Below are 19892 nucleotides of genomic sequence, written 5' to 3'. Positions count from 1 at the left end.
CAGGCCATTATTTCTTGGTACCCAAGATATGAATAAGACAGAATAAGCAGGTTTACCAAATTGCGTAGCTGCAACTTAGCTAAATATGTTTGGCATGAGACAATTGGCTGCCTCCTAAAACTGCCAAGAATAAGTAAACCAGAAGTTCCCTTCATCTCAAAAACTAAAGTAATCAAGAAACAAAGCCTCATTGTTTCCGAGTGCTTGATCACTTGTCCCTTTAAAAGACCATGTAAAACCAATGAATGCTTGTGAACAGAAAAGAAGGTTCTAAGTTCTAACCAAAATCCATGTCTATTTGATCACTTCTCACTAACCTGAACATCAGGTCTTGATCTCCTGATACTAGAAAGTTCACTACTTTGAGGAAGAGGCAAAGCCTTTGTAGGAACCTCGTTTGATGAAGAACCACGAGCCTTGTTCTTAAGCTGTTCAAGAAGTCGGTGTGCTTCTCTAAATTCATCTCTTGCACTTGGTCCATGACTCTCCCATGCATCAATTACTCGCTGCTGGAACTCCATTGCAAGTGCATAGCTGCAGAAGTCGCAAGAAATTGATTCAGTAATAAACTCCAACAGTATAATAAATAGTGGAGTGAAGTCTTGCTGAATGCTACATTTCACGTCAACAAGATGGAGTCGACAGCCGTGCATAACAAGATAAACATTTATGTACAATTATGTATGTATAAAAGAAGAAAAGTGGTCCATTGGAGTTGCAGACAATTTTATAGGTGACAGCATTTACCAGTGACAAAGGGAAAAAAAAAACAATAAATAGATAAGAACATTGATAAAGAAAAAAGCATTTTGAGGTGCTCTCGTGAACATATAGAGCACCCGATGTATCCATTCCACATCATGTATAAACGAAGACCAGTGCTCCGTGCTCCATTGGAGTTGCAGACAATTTTATAAGTGACAGCATTTACCAGTGAAGAAGGAAAAACAAACAATAAATAGATAAGCACATTGATAAAGAAAAAAGCATTTTGAGGTGTTCTCGTAAACATATAGAGCACCCGATGTATCCATTCCACATCACTTAGACTTTTTTTTGGGGGTGACTGATTCATAGTCATTTGTGATTTTTTGAATGATTCTGGCTGATATCTATTTTTTGTTTTTGGTTTGCAAAGTGTTATGTGCTGTTCTGTTGAGCAAAATCCTCTAGCATTTTTCATTGTCATTCTTTTCATCTCCTTCTCCTCTGCATCTCCACATTCCCATAGTTTCAAAACATTATCACTGTAGCCCCCCTCCCCTTTTAATTTACTTGTTCTGTTTATTCGCATACTTGGTTTGCAGCTTTTAAAGGTTCTAGTTTCAAAACCAGAGCCTCCTTGATTACCGGCCTGGGCACCAAGAGAAAACAGAGGAAACCATTTCTGATCAAACGTAGAGTCATAGACCCTAGATGGTGAAAGATTTTCTGATAGTTAACTTGAGCTCGTGCTCATCCATCAGCTTCAGATACTTCCCTTGCTGAGCATTTTGCATTACCAGTCAAATCTAGTTCAAACTATGTTCAATCACATGGTAAATAGAATACTGCGATGGACAGAGTTTTGGGTCTGCTTTCAAGCTGAAAATGCCAAACCAAACTGCCCTACAAATCATGGTTGTTCAAGTCTCCCCTCAAATGCTTCTTCAATATGTTCTACACTTCTACCAATAATGTAAGACTAGAACCAGAATAGGTCTAATCCCAGGCAGGATCAAATAGAAAACCCTCCAATAAACAAGAAATCATATGAGGAAACCAAGAGAACAATGGGAACTCAAATCAGGGAACATTTTGCTTGGGTGTAGTAACAAATGAAAAAAAAAACCCACAAATTTGTAACCTGTTGAAGCAACAATTAAGAATAAAGAGAAGCCACAACAATCGAACCAGTGGTGTTGAATGACTCTTGGATCTCAAAACCTTGATGCAAACTCCAGAATACACATCCGATGACTTGGTTGCAGGCTTTAAAACAAAAAAGAAAATAGAAGAAGGATGGGGATCGAGTAGGGAAGAAGAACGGGAAAAGGAAGGGTTGGCTATCTCAGCCTGGGCATCTCACCCAGCTTATCTCAGGATTTTCACAAGGCTCAAGCCACAATTTCATTAATCAAATTCGTGTACAATGCTGGCCTCCCTTACAAATTTATATAGAAGACTCAAAAATAGACTTAGACACTAAAAAGGAAAGGCCTAACCCAATCCTTAACTAATAAGGTATCCTAAATTGACTAGGAAAGTCAAATGATAAAGAAAACAGACTCAAAATAGAACTCTAGTTAAACTAATGAAGCAAATCCTGTTTTCTTTCTACCCATACTTTAGGCTCATTAAATTGGTCAATTACAAAGTAAACCCATGGGATCAAAATCCCAATACATATATGACCCAACCCAAAGCTTATTTTCAATAAAATAAACCCTTTAGGTGATTTATCTACATCGACCAAAAACAAACTCAAAGTACATTGTACCAAACCAAAAAGTTTGTTCAGTATATTTTGCATTTCTTTTCTATTTTTACAAAGTTACAGGTCTTTCAAACTCCTGTCAATCTTCACCAAGTATCTACATGGACCCTCTGTTTGCTCAACAGATTTGTTTCTTTCCTGCTTTACTTTATTCAAATCTGGTTAATATTTCACTTGTGGTTCCTGTTTTCACGTTCTGGGTTGATAGTTTAATGGCAATAATAGAACCCTAGCCATAATTAGGCTCTCAAGCTCAAATCCAAGAGAAGGCAGATTAGGGTTAGATCTTCAGGAGTCGAAACACTGAAGTTAGGGTTTAAGACCAGAATCTGGAAAGATTCTTTCGTATTCCTGCACTACTTCAATACAAACTTGAACCAAACCAAAATTTCATTGCAGCAAGACCTAAGAAAAAGAGGAGTACAACTACAGATGAACATGTGCAATTTCTTAAAAAAGCAACTGGAATTGATTATGAAGAGTCATTGCTATACCCACACTCCCATTCTCCCAAAAGGAGGACTCTATCCAAGAGTTTGACGAGACAGATTTAACCCATAAACAAAATTCAATCTGTAAAATGGCCAAAAAAATTATGAGATCTATGTTCTGACCAGCTTTTTGAAGTGCAAAAACCTCTTTCCTGTGTTGTTTATCAAACGGGGAAGGGAGACTCATTAATTTTTTTTCATCCATAAAATAGGATGGCTGAAGTGGAGAGGTGCATCCGGAGTGTTGTGTGATCGGCGTATTCTTTTTAATCTTAAAGGAAAATTTTATATGACAGTCATACGACCGGCTATAATGTATGGTGCGGAATGTTGGGCAGTTAAAAAGCATAATATAGATAAACTCAGCGTAGCGGAGATGAGGATGTTGAGATGGATGAGTGGCAAAACTAGGAAGGATAAAGTAAGGAATAATCATATTAGAACTGATTTGGGAGTAGCTTGATGAGCGCATTTATGTGTGAAATCTTAGGGCATAAAGCATACATTTTACCACATTGGACAGAGTTACTCGGTGCTTTCTTGTGCTTTTCAGGGTTTAGGTGAATTATTGTGAAAATGGAGGAGATGTTTTTAAGCTTTTTAGAGGTGTAAATAGTATGGATGCATAGCCCATTGAGTCAGCTTCGCAACGGTTCAAACGGTACTTGATTCCGAGTTGAAACGAAGAAGTTATGGCCATTTCCGTAACGAAGCGCGAAAATGGTCTGCAGGGGTTTATTTATAATTATTGACAGTCGAACGGGGACAAAGTGAAGCGGAAGTTCAGATTCTAGGGGCCTTAACGTAATTATCAAAAGTTACTTTACTGTACCCGAAAGATTCCATTTGGAAGGCTCTGGGCAGTTCAACTTCAACTTGAGATATCTTGGGCTCCCCAACTCCGAATTGGACAAAATTTGGGTCTATTTTGGGTGATTTTTCGCAAGGAACACAATGGTGAGGCCTACATAAGCACCCCATGCTCCACGTTTTCTGAAGGACAGAATGGATATTTTATTTATTCTTGAAGGAATCCTAATCATCACGCTTACTCTCTCTCTCCTCCAACTTCTTAAGGGCACTTCTGGAATTCTACTTGGGATAGATTTATATTTTCTCATCTATGTAAGGTTGAAAAATCAAAGATGCTTTAATTTTATTGCTTGGAGAAGATATCTACAAAGAAAAGGAAGCACTTGTTAGAATTGGAAGTTTACTTTTCTAAAAATAGAAGGTCTATGTAAACAATCTTCTCTTCTTCTTCTTTCTATTTTTTTTTTCTTTTTTCTTAGGATTCAAGGCATTGTAAAAGAGGAAAGAGAAGAGAATATTTTCTTTTCTTAGGGAATATTTCTCCTACACGTCCATCTTCTCTCTTCTCCCCTCTTCCACCTATAAATACCCCCTACCTCTCTTGTAAAAATTGCTCATTCACTTAGTGAAATTTCTTCTCTTCTTCTCCTTCTAATTTGTGATTTTTGGCTTTTCTAAGTTCTAGTTTGCTTTTATGATTTTTAGTTAATGGTTATAATAGGTTTAGTTTATGTTTTAATTTCAATTTAAGTCTTCAATTGGGTTGTAATTTCTTAATTCTAGTTTAGGTTTTAAGCCTTCTAGTCTAAGTTCTTAAGTTGATGACAAGACTTGAAGATTTAGAAGAGGAGGCCATGGTAAGTTTATGCAAGTATTCAAGCTTTTCAATTACATTCATACAAGCACATCCAGGTTTTACTATCTAAACTCTCAATCTCATTCTCCATCTCCTCTATCTCTCTCTATCTTCTTCTTCTTCCCCCTCTATTTCTTTTATTTTAATTTTATATGGCTGTGGTTTATGGATGCATTTTTCCCTTATTTCTTTTTATGTGGTTAGTATGTGTGGCTGCATTTTTATTCCTTTCAATTCGCTTTAGTTTGATAGGTTAGATGCTCATGTGTTAAGACGCCGATTTAATCCCTTAATTTTGTTAGATGTTTATGAGTTAGGATGCATTGATTTTCGTTAGTTTAATTAGTTTAATTTAACACTTTAATTTGGTTCACTTTGCATTACTTTTAAGTTAGTTAAATAGAGTGGCGTATATCTCCTCGTGTTCGACCCGTAGCTACTATTGACCCGTACGCTTGCGGTTTTATTTTAACTCAAACAAGTTTTTGGCGCCGTTGCCAGGGAGATTATTGTCCATTTTATTTATCTGATTTTTAAGTAGTTCGAAGTGTTTTAGTTTATTATTTTCTCTTCTTTTTTTGAAAAAAAAAAAATCAGTTTTTGAAAACCTCTTCTTGTTTCTCTTATGTTTGAAATAGTGTGCGCCCAATCTAAAGTCCTTCATATGCTTCAACCCCCCATCTTTTGGTGTCCCTCATAGGATTAAGTTACCTATGACGCTACATTTTTTATTTTATTTTTTTAAGTGTTTTATTTTTCTTTAATTTTTCTAAAGGAGACCTCATATCTGTTTAGGTGGCTAAGGTGTGGACTCGTGATTCAAGTAATCGTCTTATTAGAAGACCACCTTTTCTACCACCTTTGACCATGGGTGACCAACAACCCAAGACTCTTAAGGATAGGTTTTACCCCACCAGGGCTGCACAGCCCTCATGCATTAGTCTGCCTGTTGTTACAGGGAATAACTATGAACTCAAGACCAACTTCATCAGCATGCTACCCCATTTCCATGGGATGGCTAATGAGGATGCATATCTCTTCCTTAGGGAATTTGAGGAGGTCTGTGTTCTAATTAAGGTCCAGAATTTGACTAATGATGCAGTTAGGCTTAGGCTTATACCCTTTGCCCTGAAAGACCAGGCCAAGAAGTACTCTATGGACTGCCAACAAACTCCATTAATACATGGGATGAGTTCACCATGTCTTTTTGAGAAAATTCTTCCCTCTTCACAAGATCAATAAGCTTAAAAGTAACATGCTCCAGTTCAGGCAGAAACCACATGAGTCCTTTTCTAAATTCATGGAAAGATTCAAGGACCTCCTCTTAGAATGCCCTCACCATGATTTTGAATTGTGGCAGCTATGCCAAATTATTTATGAGAGTATTGATTATCAGACCAAGCAACTTGTAGAGTCTATGTGTCCAGCAGGCTTTACTTCTTTTTCTGAGGAGAATGATGCATAGACATTCTTAACCAACTTGGCTGATAAGACTAGGGAATGGGAATCTTCCCAAGAGGCTGAAAGGACCACTAAGGGGTATCGGTATGCCAGCCAAGGAGGCCAAACTTGACAGCCTCATAAAACTGTTGGAGTCCATAGTTCTTAAAGAGTCTATACCAGTTAATCCGGTCAGCAAGGTCAACCATGTGTCGGTATGCAGTTGGTGCCAAACCCCTAGACACCTTTCTGAGGAATGCCCCAACACCTTGGTGGGCAATTCCAGCACTGAGAATGTAAATGCTCTTTACCAAAATAACCCATATAGCAATACTTACAATCCAGGATGGAGAAATCACCCCAATTTCTCATGGAATCAAGGGAACCAAGCAGGCCAATCCAACTTTAACCATCAAGGCCAGCTTGGTGCCCAAAGGCCCAACTATGCACCACAAAGCTAAGGAATGTCTCCTAACCCCTTTCCCCCTCGTCCTCATCCAGGACCTTCTATTAATTCTGCTAGGCCTCCTCTCCTTGCACCTTATCAGCAACCCCCAGGGTTTACCAATACAGGAGAGGCAACAAGACTGAATGAGATGGACAACAAGATAGCTCTTCTCATGACAAGCCACAATAACATGGAAAAACAACTCACCCAACTTGTCACAATCTTGCATGAGAGGGAAACAGGGAAGTTACCTAGCCAACCTGAGCCAAATCCTAGGCATCAGGTTCATATTCAGCAAGGTACCCAAGCTCCTCCAACCAATGTTGCACAAGGCCAACAGACAAGGGCCCTCCAGACAGGTAAATGTTGTTTATACTTTAAGGAGTAGCCGTGAGTATCAACAAGGCTAGTGCACCTCGAGTCTTTACCATCTCATACTCCTGTTGACTCTCCCCCTTCTGAAGAGGCCATTGAAGTGCCTACTGTTCCAGGTTCGTCTGATGAACCTAAAGATATACCAGATGATTTGGTTGAGGAAACCAAAGAAGATTCTGTTGAGGAAGTTAAAAAGACCAACCCTAAAAGAATTTATACCCCACCTGCCCCTTTCCCAAATAGGTTGGTTAACAAGAAGTCTCCTTCTATGGAGAAGATATTGAATGTGTTCAAACAGGTTCAGGTGAATATCCCCTTGTTGGATGCTATTGCCCAGATCCCCGCTTATGCTAAAGTCCTCAAAGACTTATGCACCCAAAAGCGAACCACTAATGTGCCCAAAAAGGCATTCTTGGCTGCTAACATTAGTTCTCTAATCTCACAGCCAGTAGCAACCAAGCATAAAGATCCTGGAAACCCCACCATCTCTTGCACTATAGGCCATACCACTATTGATCATGCCTTATTGGACCTTGGTGCAAGTGTGAACCTCTTACCCTATCATGTCTACCAACAACTGGGATTGGGAGAACTGAAACCGACCAAAATTACTGTTCAACTTACAGATCGGTCGGTTAAAGTTCCTAAGAAAATGATTGAGGATGTCCTATTGAAGGTTGGAGAATTTATTTTTCCTGTGGATTTTATTGTTTTAGATACCCAACCCACTGTCAACTTCAAGGACCAAATCCCAATCATATTGGGTAAACCATTCCTAGCTACCAGTAATGCTTTAATCAATTGTAGGAATGGTCTCATGAAATTATCTTTTGGCAATACTTCTGTTGACTTAATGTGTTTAGGTTGGGCAAGCAGCCTAATATGGATGACGAGGTGCATATGCTTCAAGGATTTCCCGATGATATTGATACGTTCTTTGAGATTGATTTTGATTCGGGATTTCAAGAATGCATGCAGGAATTGGAGGGTGTTGATGATACCCCCTTATCTGAGGTCTAGAGCATCCAACCACCTTTGGAGCCCCTTGGACCCCTATCCACTTCCATTCCCAAACCCTCTATTATTGAGCCCCCCACATTAGAGTTGAAGGCATTGCCCTCCAACCTCAAGTATACCTTCTTAGGACATGATCATACTCTTCCTGTTATTATTGCTTCTGATTTGACTTCTATTCAGGAAGAAGAGTTGATTACGCTTTTAAAGGACCATAAGGAAGCCATAGGTTGGACCATGTCTGACATCAAAGGTATTAGCCCCTCCATTGTTCAACATCATATACATCTGATGGAGAGTTCCAAACCTTCTAGGGAACCCCAAAGGAGGGCTAATCCTGTGATGAAAGAGGCAATCAAGAAAGAGATCCTAAAATGCTTGGATCATGGCATCATTTATCCTATTTCTGATAGCCAATGGGTGAGTCCTATGCAGGTTGTACCTAAGAAAGGAGGAGTCACTGTAGTTGAGAATGCCAATAATTAGTTGATTCCAACCCGTATCCAAACGGGATGGAGAGTGTACATTGACTATAGGAAATTGAATGCGGCAACTTGGAAGGACCACTTCCCCTTGCCTTTTATTGATCAGATGTTAGAGAGACTAGCTAGCCATGAATATTATTGTTTTCTTGATGGTTATGTAGGCTATAACCAAATTCCTATTGCTCTAGAGGACCAACACAAGACCATTTTCACATGCCCTTATGGAACCTTTGCCTACCGGCGTATGCCTTTTGGGCTTTGCAATGCCCCTGCTACATTCCAAAGGTGCATGATGAGTATCTTTTCTAATATGGTAGAGCACTTCCTAGAGGTGTTATGGATGATTTTTCTATTCACGGCTCTACTTTTTCTAATTGCTTGCATCATCTCTCTTTGGTTCTTAAAAGATGCATAGAAAAGAACTTGGTCCTGAATTGGGAGAAGTGCCACTTCATAGTAAAGCAAGGCATAGTTCTTGGTCACATTGTGTCCAAAGAAGGGATCAAGGTTGATAGATCTAAGGTGGACCTTATTGCCAATTTACAACCACCTAAGAGTGTGAAGGACAATAGATCTTTTCTTGGCCATGCAGGTTTTTACAGGAGATTCATCAAGGACTTTAGCCAGATAGCTAGACCTCTCACTTCTCTTTTGGCAAAGGACTGCCCATTTGATTTCTCTTTTGAGTGTCATGATAGTTTTGAGCAATTGAAAAGAGCTTTGACCTCAGCCCCCATTATTCAAGCTCCAAATTGGATAATTTCATTTGAGCTTGTGTGTGATGCCTCTGATTTTGCTATAGGGGCTGTTCTTGGGCAAAGAATCAACAAATTGCCCCATGTGATTTATTATGCAAGTCGGACTCTCAATGATGCACAACTTAATTATACCACCACTGAGAAAGAATTTTTAGCTGTTGTGTTTGCTTTAGAGAAGTTTAGGCTCTACTTGGTTGGATCACATATGATTGTTTATACTGACCATGTAGCTATCAAATATCTTGTGCAGAAGAAAGATGCCAAGGCTCGCCTCATTAGGTGGGTCCTTTTGTTACAAGAATTTGATCTTGAAATTAGGGATAAGAAAGGGTGTGAAAATTTGGTTGCAGACCATCTATCCCGGCTGCCTAATTCCTTGACTATTGATTCTCCAGTCAACGAGAATTTTCCTGATGAGTATCTGATGGTAGTGTCTAGTGAACCTTGGTTTGCTGACATTGTTAATTATCTGGTTACGGGCGTGACACCTGTACATTGGTCCACCCAAGATAAGAATCATTTCTTTTCACAAGTTAAGTATTTCTTTTGGGATGATCCTTATCTTTTTAAGACCTGCCCGGATCAAGTAATCCGGAGATGTGTCCCGATCATGAGCAACAATCTGTCTTATCTTTTTGCCATGATCGAGGCTTGTGGAGGCCATTTTGGGCCTAATAAGACTATGCCAAGGTTTTACAGATGTGGATTTTATTGACCTAGTCTGTTTAAAGACGCTTTTACTTATTGCAAGGCATGTTCTTCATGCCAATCCTTAGGGCGTCTTACTAAGAGAAATATGATGCCCCTCAACCCAATTCTGGTGGTTGAGGTGTTTGATGTATGGGGTATTGATTTCATGGGGCCTTTCCCCAACTCTTTTGGTAACCTGTACATATTACTTGTTGTGGACTATGTGTCCAAATGGATTGAGGCAGTTGCTTGTAAGACCAATGACCACAAGGTGGTCGTGAAATTTCTGAAGGAGAACATCTTCTCCCATTTTGGTACTCCCCCGGCTATCATTAGTGATCGGGGCAAGCATTTTTGTAATCGGCCTTTTGAGGCCCTCATGAGAAAGTATGGTGTCGTCCATAAGTTGGCCACACCCTACCATCCCTAGACCAGTGGCCAGGTTGAGGTTTCAAATAGGCAGATCAAGCAAATTCTTGAGAAAACCATCAACCTGAACCGCAAGGATTGGTCTAACCGGTTGGTAGATGCGTTGTGGGCCCATACGACAGCTTTCAAGACCGATCTTGGTCAATCTCCGTACCGTCTGGTGTATGGAAAGGCATGTCACTTACCTGTAGAGATTGAGCACAAGGCCTTTTGGGCTATCAAGAAGCTTAACTTTGACCTACCCACTGCAGGTGCCCATAGGAAACTCCAACTATCTGAGTTGGAAGAGCTTAGGAATGAGACATATGAGAATGCCCGAATTTACAAGGAAAAAACCAAGGCTTTCCATGATAGGCACATTTTGAGAAAATCTTTTGAGGTAGGCCAGAAAGTTTTGTTGTACAATTCTCGTTTACATATCTTTCCAGGTAAGCTGCGTTCTAGATGGGATGACCCCTATATTGTTCAAAAAGCTTATCCTCATGGGGCTGTTGAAGTCCTCAATCCAAGTACAGGAGCTACTTTCAAGGTTAATGGCCAAAGATTGAAGCCGTACATAGAGATGCCTACTCCAGTTGAAGAAGAGTCCATGGATCTCCATGGGCCTCTTTACCTTGACCCCTGATATCCTGGTATGTATCCCCTCCCTTGTCCTTATTCTTTCTTTTTTGCATGCATTGAGGACACTGCATGAATTAAGTGTGGGGGGGTGTGTTGGACTTTAATTGTGAATTTTGTGAATTTTGATTGTGGCGATAGTTTTTGGTTATGTGCATAAGTCTCTTCGATTTGCAAAGCGAGAGTGAGAGGGAATTAGGTGCCCTAGCATGCGAAATAATAAAAAAATCCCTTTTCAAGGATGGTAGTTGGTTTGTATCCGGTGATGGGGATTGAGTTTGAAAATATGAGTGCTACTTCATGTGATGGTTAGATTCCTCTATGTGTTTATGGACCCCTTTGATCTTTTGGCTAGTAGTTGAGACCAATTTGTTTGTGGCAAGGCATGAAAGTGAAAGTAAATGAAAAAAAAAAAAAAAAAAGAGAGAAACAGAAAGAAAAGTGGAATTCCTTGGGACTAGACAAGGCACTGTACCTCATGAAGCAGGGTGACTTGATCGAAATTCCTTGGAAGGAAACTCAAAAAAAAAACTCTTGCATCAATGTCTCAATGTCTTATGGATACATGCAAAAAGCAAAGCTACCAAGTATTTAAGTGTCTGGTGTATGCTCCACCATGTCATTCAGAGAACAGTAGTAGAGTAGAAAAAGAGTTTGTTGTTGAGAAAAAAAAAAAAAAAAACACTTTTGCCATAATGCCTGGAAAAGAAAGTTTGGTCAAAAATACTCAATGCCTAAGTCTTTGGTTCCATCAGTGCTATGAGTGGTTTACTTGAAGGTGAGTAGTGTTCAGAAAATATGAGGAGATCCCTTGACCTTGATGCATGCTTGTTACTTGAATTGATGTGGGGTGATAAAATTCAAGTGTGGGGGAACCTTTGGCTCCATAATCTTTAGTTGAGTATTTCTTTGAGATTGTGTGCCCTATCTTACTTATGCCATGAGAAAAATTTACATCATTCTCTTTTATTTATTGAATTTTGGGTGTATATTCACTGCAAACACCCACGAGACACAACTCGTCCACTAGGGGTAATCTAGGAGTTGAAAGGCTTGTTGCACATGCTAAGTACAACCGTGATTCCTACGAAAGTGAGTTAGGATTTTTTTTGCATTCTAGGTTAGTTAATCTTTTGCTTTACTTGAGGACAAGTAACGTTCAAGTGTGGGGGAATCTGATGAGCACAGTTATGATTTGCTTCAAAGCTCATACCACACGCTCGGATTACCTCCAGTAAGCTCTTTGGCCATTAAGCTCACCTCCCCAGCCCTGAAGAAAGATTTATGATTAAAGAGCAATGGGGCACCAGTAAGCTCTGAAGAAAGAAAGCTCATACCAGGGTCATCAAGATCATGATGCCTGGCAGTTCCTGATCCAGCTTACTGGTGCACCACAGAGAGAAACGACGATTGCAGCCACTCTTCATTACCAGATCTGTTACAGACTCCAGAATCATGCCATGAATCTCAACACAGGATTCTCTAGCAACAATGCAGCTCTCTTCGTCCAGATCGGCGAAGATCGGATCCCTACGATCACTCATGTTCCTAGACAGATCGGCCGCGCAGAGCTCCTCAAGCTAATTCCTGAATCATGGATCACGGCATATGAATCCACACATAATATCCCGGCTGCAACTCCACCCTTGACGGCGACAAATCCCGTCTACAAGCCTCTTGAGGATGGTCGAACTCTTGTCACCTATCCTAGACCGGCTGACATGTGTACTGCTATTCCAGTCTCTCTTCCAGAAGATTGGATGGAGCAGGTTGATGATCTTGATGACCCTGCTCCTGCTCCCCCTGCTCCGACTCCCAAGCCGAGGCAGAAGAAGAAGGGCCCCGATCCTTTATGGCTCCGTTATCAGGCTGGTTGCCCTAACGTTGGACCGCTTGGCGAAGACAAAGGTCGCTATCAGTTCATCGTTGATTACGGCTCTGATACCATATTCAGAATATTCTATTACTTGCGGAAATCCGAATTTTACAAGAGCAGAGTAGCTCAATAAATAGGCAAAAATACAAACTAAACCATGGTCACAGACTAACCATGATTATTACAACCAACAAACTAACTTAACCATGGTAACAGACTAACCATGATTATTACAACCAACCGACAAACTTTAGTTACTTTAAGCCAAAATATAAACCATAGTTACTTTACAGACAACCGATCGCAAACTATAGTTACTTTAGGACTAATCAGTGTCGAGGCCGCTGTCACTGGAATAGGGGATGAACAGGTCGAGGGCATGATCAACTTCAAATTCCAGATGTTCGCTCATGATGCGGTGGATGACCGGATGCTGGAGTTCGTTGTTGACTTCCCAAGCTGTACGGGTACTCTGGAGAATGCAAGCGGGCAAAGTGGTCGGGTCGACATGATTGTGAGCACACATAGTAGACATGAAGGCAAACCATTTTTCCTTGTGGGAATCCGACTCATCTCGATGGATGAAGAGATCCTCTTGACTGGTTCCATGGAGGAAGAAGATAGGGTCATAGGCAACGAAATGGTGTGCTAGAACAGGAGGAGAGACAAGGTCATGATGGATGAAGTCAGGGGGAGGATGAAATATGTAGGTGACGAAGGGGAGATCATCGAGGGCAGAAAGCATGGATAGCCATTGAGGTATTGGAGCGAAAAGGCAGAGGAAACGGGCTAAACATTGGGGCCTTTGAAGACGGAAATAGTAATTGCCAGTAGGGTTGGAGAAAACAGTGGAGACAGTACTAAGGTAATGGTAGAGGGTGTGACGGTTGAAGGTCATCGCAATCCAATGGACTGCAAGAAGATGCCAAAAGAACACAACACATTCTTTGTCAAAAAGTGTTGGGTTAATGGTAAAAGGAGTGAGAAATGGATAATCGGGATGACAGACTACCCAGTCATATTGGAGACCATTCTTGTGGACGATGGAAAAAAGGACAGACTGGTAAGTGGAGATACTATTGGCTTGTAAGGTTCGAAGGGATATTTCACTGAATAGTGAAATGGGGAGAGTGGGGAGAAGGGTAAGTAATGGGTCTGCTAGTGGTGGTGGAGCAGAGGAGGAAGATGCTCCGGGGGTTAGAGGCATACAGAGAATAGGTATGGTCGAAGAAACAGGAGGCTTAGTCCTAGAAAGGAAATCAGCGAGGACGTTGTCCTTGCCTTTGATGTGCTTGACTTTGAAAGACCATTGAGAGAACCATTGTGCCCATCGTAACAGTTGAGACTCGGGAAGATGCTTCTGCTTGAAGTGTAGCATTCTCGGAAAAGCTGTCATGTCCATCTCGACCTGGAAAGTGTGTCCGACCAGAAAAAACTGGAATTTTTCTATGCCACAGCGGACTGCAAGAATCTCCTTGAAGGTAGAATGGTAATGTTGTTCAAAATGTTTGAACATACCACTACGGTAACCACAGACGCGACGCTTCTTCTTATCCGGGGTTTCTTCAAGAAGAACAGCACCCCATTGGGTGTCGCTGGCATCAGACTGTAAGACGCGTAAACCGGTGGATGGAATCTGCAAGGTAGGCAGAGACTGAGCAAGAGTCTTCAGGGCCTGGACTGCTTTGGTCTGGGCATGAGACCATGGGGGAGCATCCTTTTTGAGTAGGCGGTGAAGATGACTTGTGAACCGGATCTGATGAGGAAGAAACTCGGTCATATAATTGATAATGCCGAAAAACTGCTGTAGTTGCTGCCGAGTGAGAGGGCCATCGAAGAAATCGAGAAGTGAGCGGCCAATATGAGGTTGGAGCTAGAAACTTCCTTTGGAGATAGTGACACCAAGGAAGTCAATCGTTGGAACGGTAACTTCCATTTTTTAGGGAGAGAGCATAACACCATGAGCCAGAGTGACATCGAGGAACTTCTGGAGAACGAGAGCATGGGCTTCTTCCGTGTCAGAGAAGAGAAGGATATCATCAATATAAATGAGAGCATGCTCCTGTATGGACGCATATACTTGCAGCATAGCCTGTTGAAATAAGGAGGGTGCAACTTTGAGACCAAAAGGGAGAACAGACCACTGAAAATGTCCACCTGGAATACAAAAACCTGGACAGAGTTACTCGGTGCTTTCTTGTGCTTTTCAGGGTTTAGGTGAATTATTGTGAAAATGGAGGAGATGATGCTCAGGAGATGTTTTTAAGCTTTTTAGAGGTGTTAATAGTTTGGATGCATAACCCATCGAGTCAGCTTCGCAACGGTTCAAACGGCACTTGATTCCGAGTTGAAACGAAGAAGGTATGGCCATTTCCGTAACGACGCGCGAAAATGGTCTGTAGGGGTTTATTTATAATTATTGACAATCGAACGGGGACAAAGTGAAGCGGAAGTTCGGATTCTAAGGGCCTTAACACAATTATCAGAAGTTACTTTACTGTACCCGAAAGATTCCATTTGGAAGGCTCTAGACAATTCAACTTCAACTTGAGATATCTTGGGCTCCCCAACTCCGAATTGGACGAAATTTGGGTCTATTTTGGGTGATTTTTCGCAAGGAACACAATGGTGAGGCCTATTTAAGCACCCCATGCTCCACGTTTTCTGAAGGACAGAATGAATATTTTATTTATTCTTGAAGGAATCCTAATCATCACCCTTACTCTCTCTCTCCTCCAACTTCTCAAAGGCACTTCTGGAATTCTACTTGGGATAGATTTATATTTTCTCATCTATGGAAGGTTGAAAAATCAAAGATGCTTTGATTTTATTGCTTGGAGAAGATATCTACAAAGAAAAGGAAGCACTTGTTAGAATTGGAAGTTTACTTTTCCAAAAATAGAAGGTTTATGTAAACAATCTTCTCTTCTTCTTCTTTCTATTTTTTTTTTCTTTTTTCTTAGGATTCAAGGCATTGTAAAAGAGGAAAGAGAAGAGAATATTCTCTTTTCTTAGGGAATATTTCTCCTACACTTCCATCTTCTCTCTTCTCCCCTCTTCCACCTATAAATACCCCCTACCTCTCTTGTAAAAATTGCCCATTCACTTAGTGAAATTTCTTCTCTGCTTCTCCTTCTAATTTGGGATTTTTGGCTTTTCTAAGTTCTAGTTTGCTTTTATGATTTTTAGTTAATGGTTATAATAGGTTTAGTTTATGTTTTAATTTCAATTTAAGTCTTCAATTGGTTTGTAATTTCTTAATTCTAGTTTAGGTTTTAAGTCTTCTAGTCTAAGTTCTTAAGTTGATGACAAGACTTGAAGATTTAGAAGAGGAGGCCATGGTAAGTTTATGCAAGTATTCAAGCTTTTCAATTACATTCATGCAAGCACATCCAGGTTTTACTATCTAAACTCTCAATCTCATTTTCCATCTCCTCTATCTCTCTCTATCGTCTTCTTTTTCCCCCTCTATTTCTTTTATTTTAATTTTATATGGTTGTGGTTTATGGATGCATTTTTATTCCCTTATTTCTTTTTATGTGGTTAGTATGTGTGGCTGCATTTTTATTCCTTTCAATTCGCTTTAGTTTGATAGGTTAGATGCTCATGTGTTAGGACGCCGATTTAATCCCTTAATTTTGTTAGATGCTTATGAGTTAGGATGCATTGATTTTTGTTAGTTTAATTAGTTTAATTTAACACTTTAATTTGGTTCACTTTGCATTACTTTTAAGTTAGTTAAATAGAGTGGCGTATATCTCCTCGTGTTCGACCCGTAGCTACGATTGACCCGTACGCTTGCAGTTTTATTTTAACTCAAACATAGCTCCAATACATGATAAGGTAAGAGAAGGTCGTTTGAGGGAGCATGGCCATGTTCAATGGAGGAGTATTTGATTCAAATTGAACGAACTAGAAGAGCCAGGGCAGACCTAAAATGACCTTAGGAGAAGTGATGAGGAAAGACATGCATAGCTTAGGCCTTGAGTCAAGTATGACCTCGATTAGAGCTGATTGGAGGGCAAGGATCCATGTAGCCGGATCCATGTAGCCGACCCAATTTAGTTTGGATAAGGCTGAGTAGTAGTAGTTGTTGTTATCTCTCCATTATTATTATATTTTTACTATATTTTGTGAGAAAATGGAATCCAGCATGTGACCTTCTCTCCATTATTATTATTTTTTTACTATATTTTGTGAGAAAATGGGTGAAGAGTATACTCACCTGGACAAAGATACCCTAGGATTTTAGTTGCTGAAATCGATCCTACTAAGAACACAAGCTTTGACTCCTGACTGGACCTTCAACTATCGCTGATTTCAAGTTTCAGACATCTTTCGTCCCAGTAACACTTGATTTCCACAACTGCAGTGGTTTGAATTGAACCACCAGGCCTAGGCGACGGTAAATCTGGAGTTTTAAAGCTGTTTGAGACAAGTTCCAAGGCTGCAGCTCGAGTTCTTCTCTTGTACGCTGCAATGACTCCTTTGGTTCCAACGGTTGAAGAAACCTCAATCGTGAGTTGTGTTTCTAATTCCAATTTTCTGACTTTCCAGCTTTGTCCCTCTCTACTTCGTTTATTCACATATATCCTTATTTTGTCTTTACTTTCCATTCTGTCCCCATACAAAAAAATTATAAAGACTTTTGTGTCCTAATCCATGTCCACCTTCCTAAGTGACCCTTTAAATTTCTGGTTATTTACAATTCTGCCACTGTTCTTATAAATCTTCAAACTATTTACTATTTGGCCACTAGTGATTGTGATTTGGGTTATCTAACACTTGGGCGGGCCCGTAAGCGATTCGAGTCGGGTTTCAGGACCCCGGATCCGCATCAAGAAGCCACCCGACCAGGTGGTGTTCTCTTGCCCATATAATATATCATACATGATACTCAAGCAACTAAAACTTAGTAGAGCATAACCGTACATCCAAAAAACAGAAGCATCCACTAAAATAAATCAGTTTCAGCTCTAATCTTCCCTTTTACCCATTTTTGGGTTGTCTTCTTCTTCAAAGCTATTTAATCAGATGTTTACTCCACAAACTTGTAACTAACAGTTGATAACATCTCCAAGTACACCAAACAATGAAAGAAACAACAAGAGAAGCATAAACAAAAATTGCCAAACTTTTTTAAGAAAGTATTTAATATCAACCATCAAGTCCAACAAATAGTCAGCATATGGAATCAGAAGAAAATAACCAAATGAGGCAGATAATAATTCAGGATCGAAAATATTCATAGCATAAGCTAATAACAGTTGATTAATGTTTCAATAGTTTTCTATATGATAGTAAAAATGTGTAAAGTCATAAACTGGGATACCTCCCCATGGCACCATAAGCTTTTGAAAGGTTCTGACATGCTTCAATCGAATCAGCATGATGAGGGCCAAGTGACACATCCATGATGTCCTTGGCAACTGCAAACATCTGTGCAGCAGACTGAGGCCTGTCCAACTCCAAATATGCTGCACCCAAATTGTTGTAGATATACCCCACTCCAAAGTGCTTTGGCCCAAAGCTCTCCTGCAAAATTTCTGATGCACTTTCCAAGTATGGTATCGCCTGCGGCACCTTCCCTGTCAACAGAAGTAACCAACCTATTCTTGCAGAAACACTCCCTTCAGAGTGTTGTTCTTGTGGAAGCTTCTCAAGTATGGCCAGACATCTTTTTAATAGTGAAATTGCAGTTTCAAACTCATTCATTGTCTCATAAAGCATTGAAATCTCCATGTAACCTTCGGAAACTAATGTAGGGGAACCAGTTTCTTTCTTGTCAAGAACTCCACATGCTATTTCAAGGCACCTCTTTGAATCAGCAAACTTCTCCTGATTACACAAGGCTTTTGCCATTGAAATGAACACAAGAGCACGAGTTTCACTCTCTTTGTCTGTCTGCTGCACAATATCTTTTAGAGTATTAACTGCCTCATCATACCTCCCCAAGGCAATCTGCATATTGGCAGCATCAATTTCTGCGCGAAGTAGATCAGAATGAAGACCCCAATTCTTTAGAACCTTTTTTGAGAGTTCATTTTGCTCTAGTGCCTTCTCATGTTCTTCCAACCCACTGTAGATAACCCCAAGGATACGCCTATCATGTGCAACCTCAACTGAATTGTTCCCTAGTTGAGCTTTATGTATCTCTATTGCCTTCAAACAAAAAGGCAAAGCTTCTTTAAAATTCAAAACTGCCACATATGCTTCTGCTACATCCCGATTCGCCGTGCCTAGCTCCCTGCTATCTGGCCCTAGAGATTTCTCTTTCAATTCCAAAGACCTCTGAAGATTGACAAGAGCTTCCTCTCTTCTCCCCATTGCAGTCTTCGTATTAGCCAATTCAAGCTGAACCGCATGAAGAATAGGCCTGATATCATCAGCGTTGACGCCATCTTCTTCCAACTTTGCCAGTAGCCTATTAGCTTTATTTAGATACCCTAAGCTATCATTAAACCTCTTCAGGTTATAGCTAGCAGAACCCATCAAGTGTAAAGTCATGGCAACTGGTAGAGATGCTTTACTACCACTTTCCAAGATCTTCAAAGCTCTATTTCCAAAAGCCAGAGCTTTCTCATGGTCCTCACCATCTTGGTCCAGTTTAAGGCCTACTTTCAAGCAAGCCAGACCAAGCTCCTTCTCATCAAAAGCATATTCCATCTCTTGAAAAGCTTTGAGGATCTCGTCAGTTGTCTTTGCAGACTCAAAAGTTTCTTCGATTTCAGATTTTTGTTTCATTTTTCTCTGTCTGGAGGACAAATGAGGCGATTTGTCCACAAGGGTATCAAGATTTCGAGATGGGTTGTGCCTAAATTCGTGGGTTTTGTTCTTGAGGAGCAGTAATCCATGGGCTGTCTTACAGGATTTGAGATGGGTAGGTGAGAGTGGTGAGGGCTGTTCTCCTTTGATGGTTGACGGAGTGATGTCTGATACAAAGTCTCTGGAGAGAACTCTGCAATTGGTTCTGTGTCGGTTAAGGTGCTGGAGAAGAGAAGATGAAAATCTTCTCATGGTGAAAAACAAGATGGACAACCTCACTTGGCTCAATGCAATTTCAGAATCAAGGGACTATATGGGTCCTGTACTTCAGATTCTATAATTTTGAAAATCCTGGATT

The 19892-nt window shown here is 40.4% G+C and overlaps 1 protein-coding gene across 1 annotated transcript; it reads right to left on the bottom strand.

The window, feature by feature from the left end:
* Positions 1-181: 181 nt before the first annotated feature.
* LOC122669178 (protein KINESIN LIGHT CHAIN-RELATED 2-like) lies at positions 182-19871 on the bottom strand. The gene is made up of 2 exons (XM_043865870.1): positions 18102-19871; positions 182-534 (listed from the first exon to the last, which is right to left on the bottom strand). Exons 1-2 carry the CDS (start codon positions 19784-19786, stop codon positions 303-305), a joined length of 1917 nt encoding a protein of 638 aa, XP_043721805.1. The 5' UTR covers positions 19787-19871; the 3' UTR covers positions 182-302.
* Positions 19872-19892: the final 21 nt, after the last annotated feature.

Source organism: Telopea speciosissima, chromosome 7, assembly GCF_018873765.1.
Source record: "Telopea speciosissima isolate NSW1024214 ecotype Mountain lineage chromosome 7, Tspe_v1, whole genome shotgun sequence".
Classification (NCBI taxonomy): Eukaryota; Viridiplantae; Streptophyta; class Magnoliopsida; order Proteales; family Proteaceae; genus Telopea; species Telopea speciosissima.
The sequence above is the reverse complement of the archived record's forward strand: the minus strand, read 5'-3'. Positions and strand labels throughout refer to the sequence as shown.

Bases quoted from the DNA above. Each gene is read 5' to 3' on its own strand.
- LOC122669178 (XM_043865870.1), bottom strand. From the start codon at position 19,786: ATGAGAAGATTTTCATCTTCTCTTCTCCAGCACCTTAACCGACACAGA. The intron at 535-18,101 runs GTATCCCAGTTT...CGACTTCTGCAG, and splicing joins GCTTATGGTGCCATGGGGAG to CTATGCACTTGCAATGGAGT.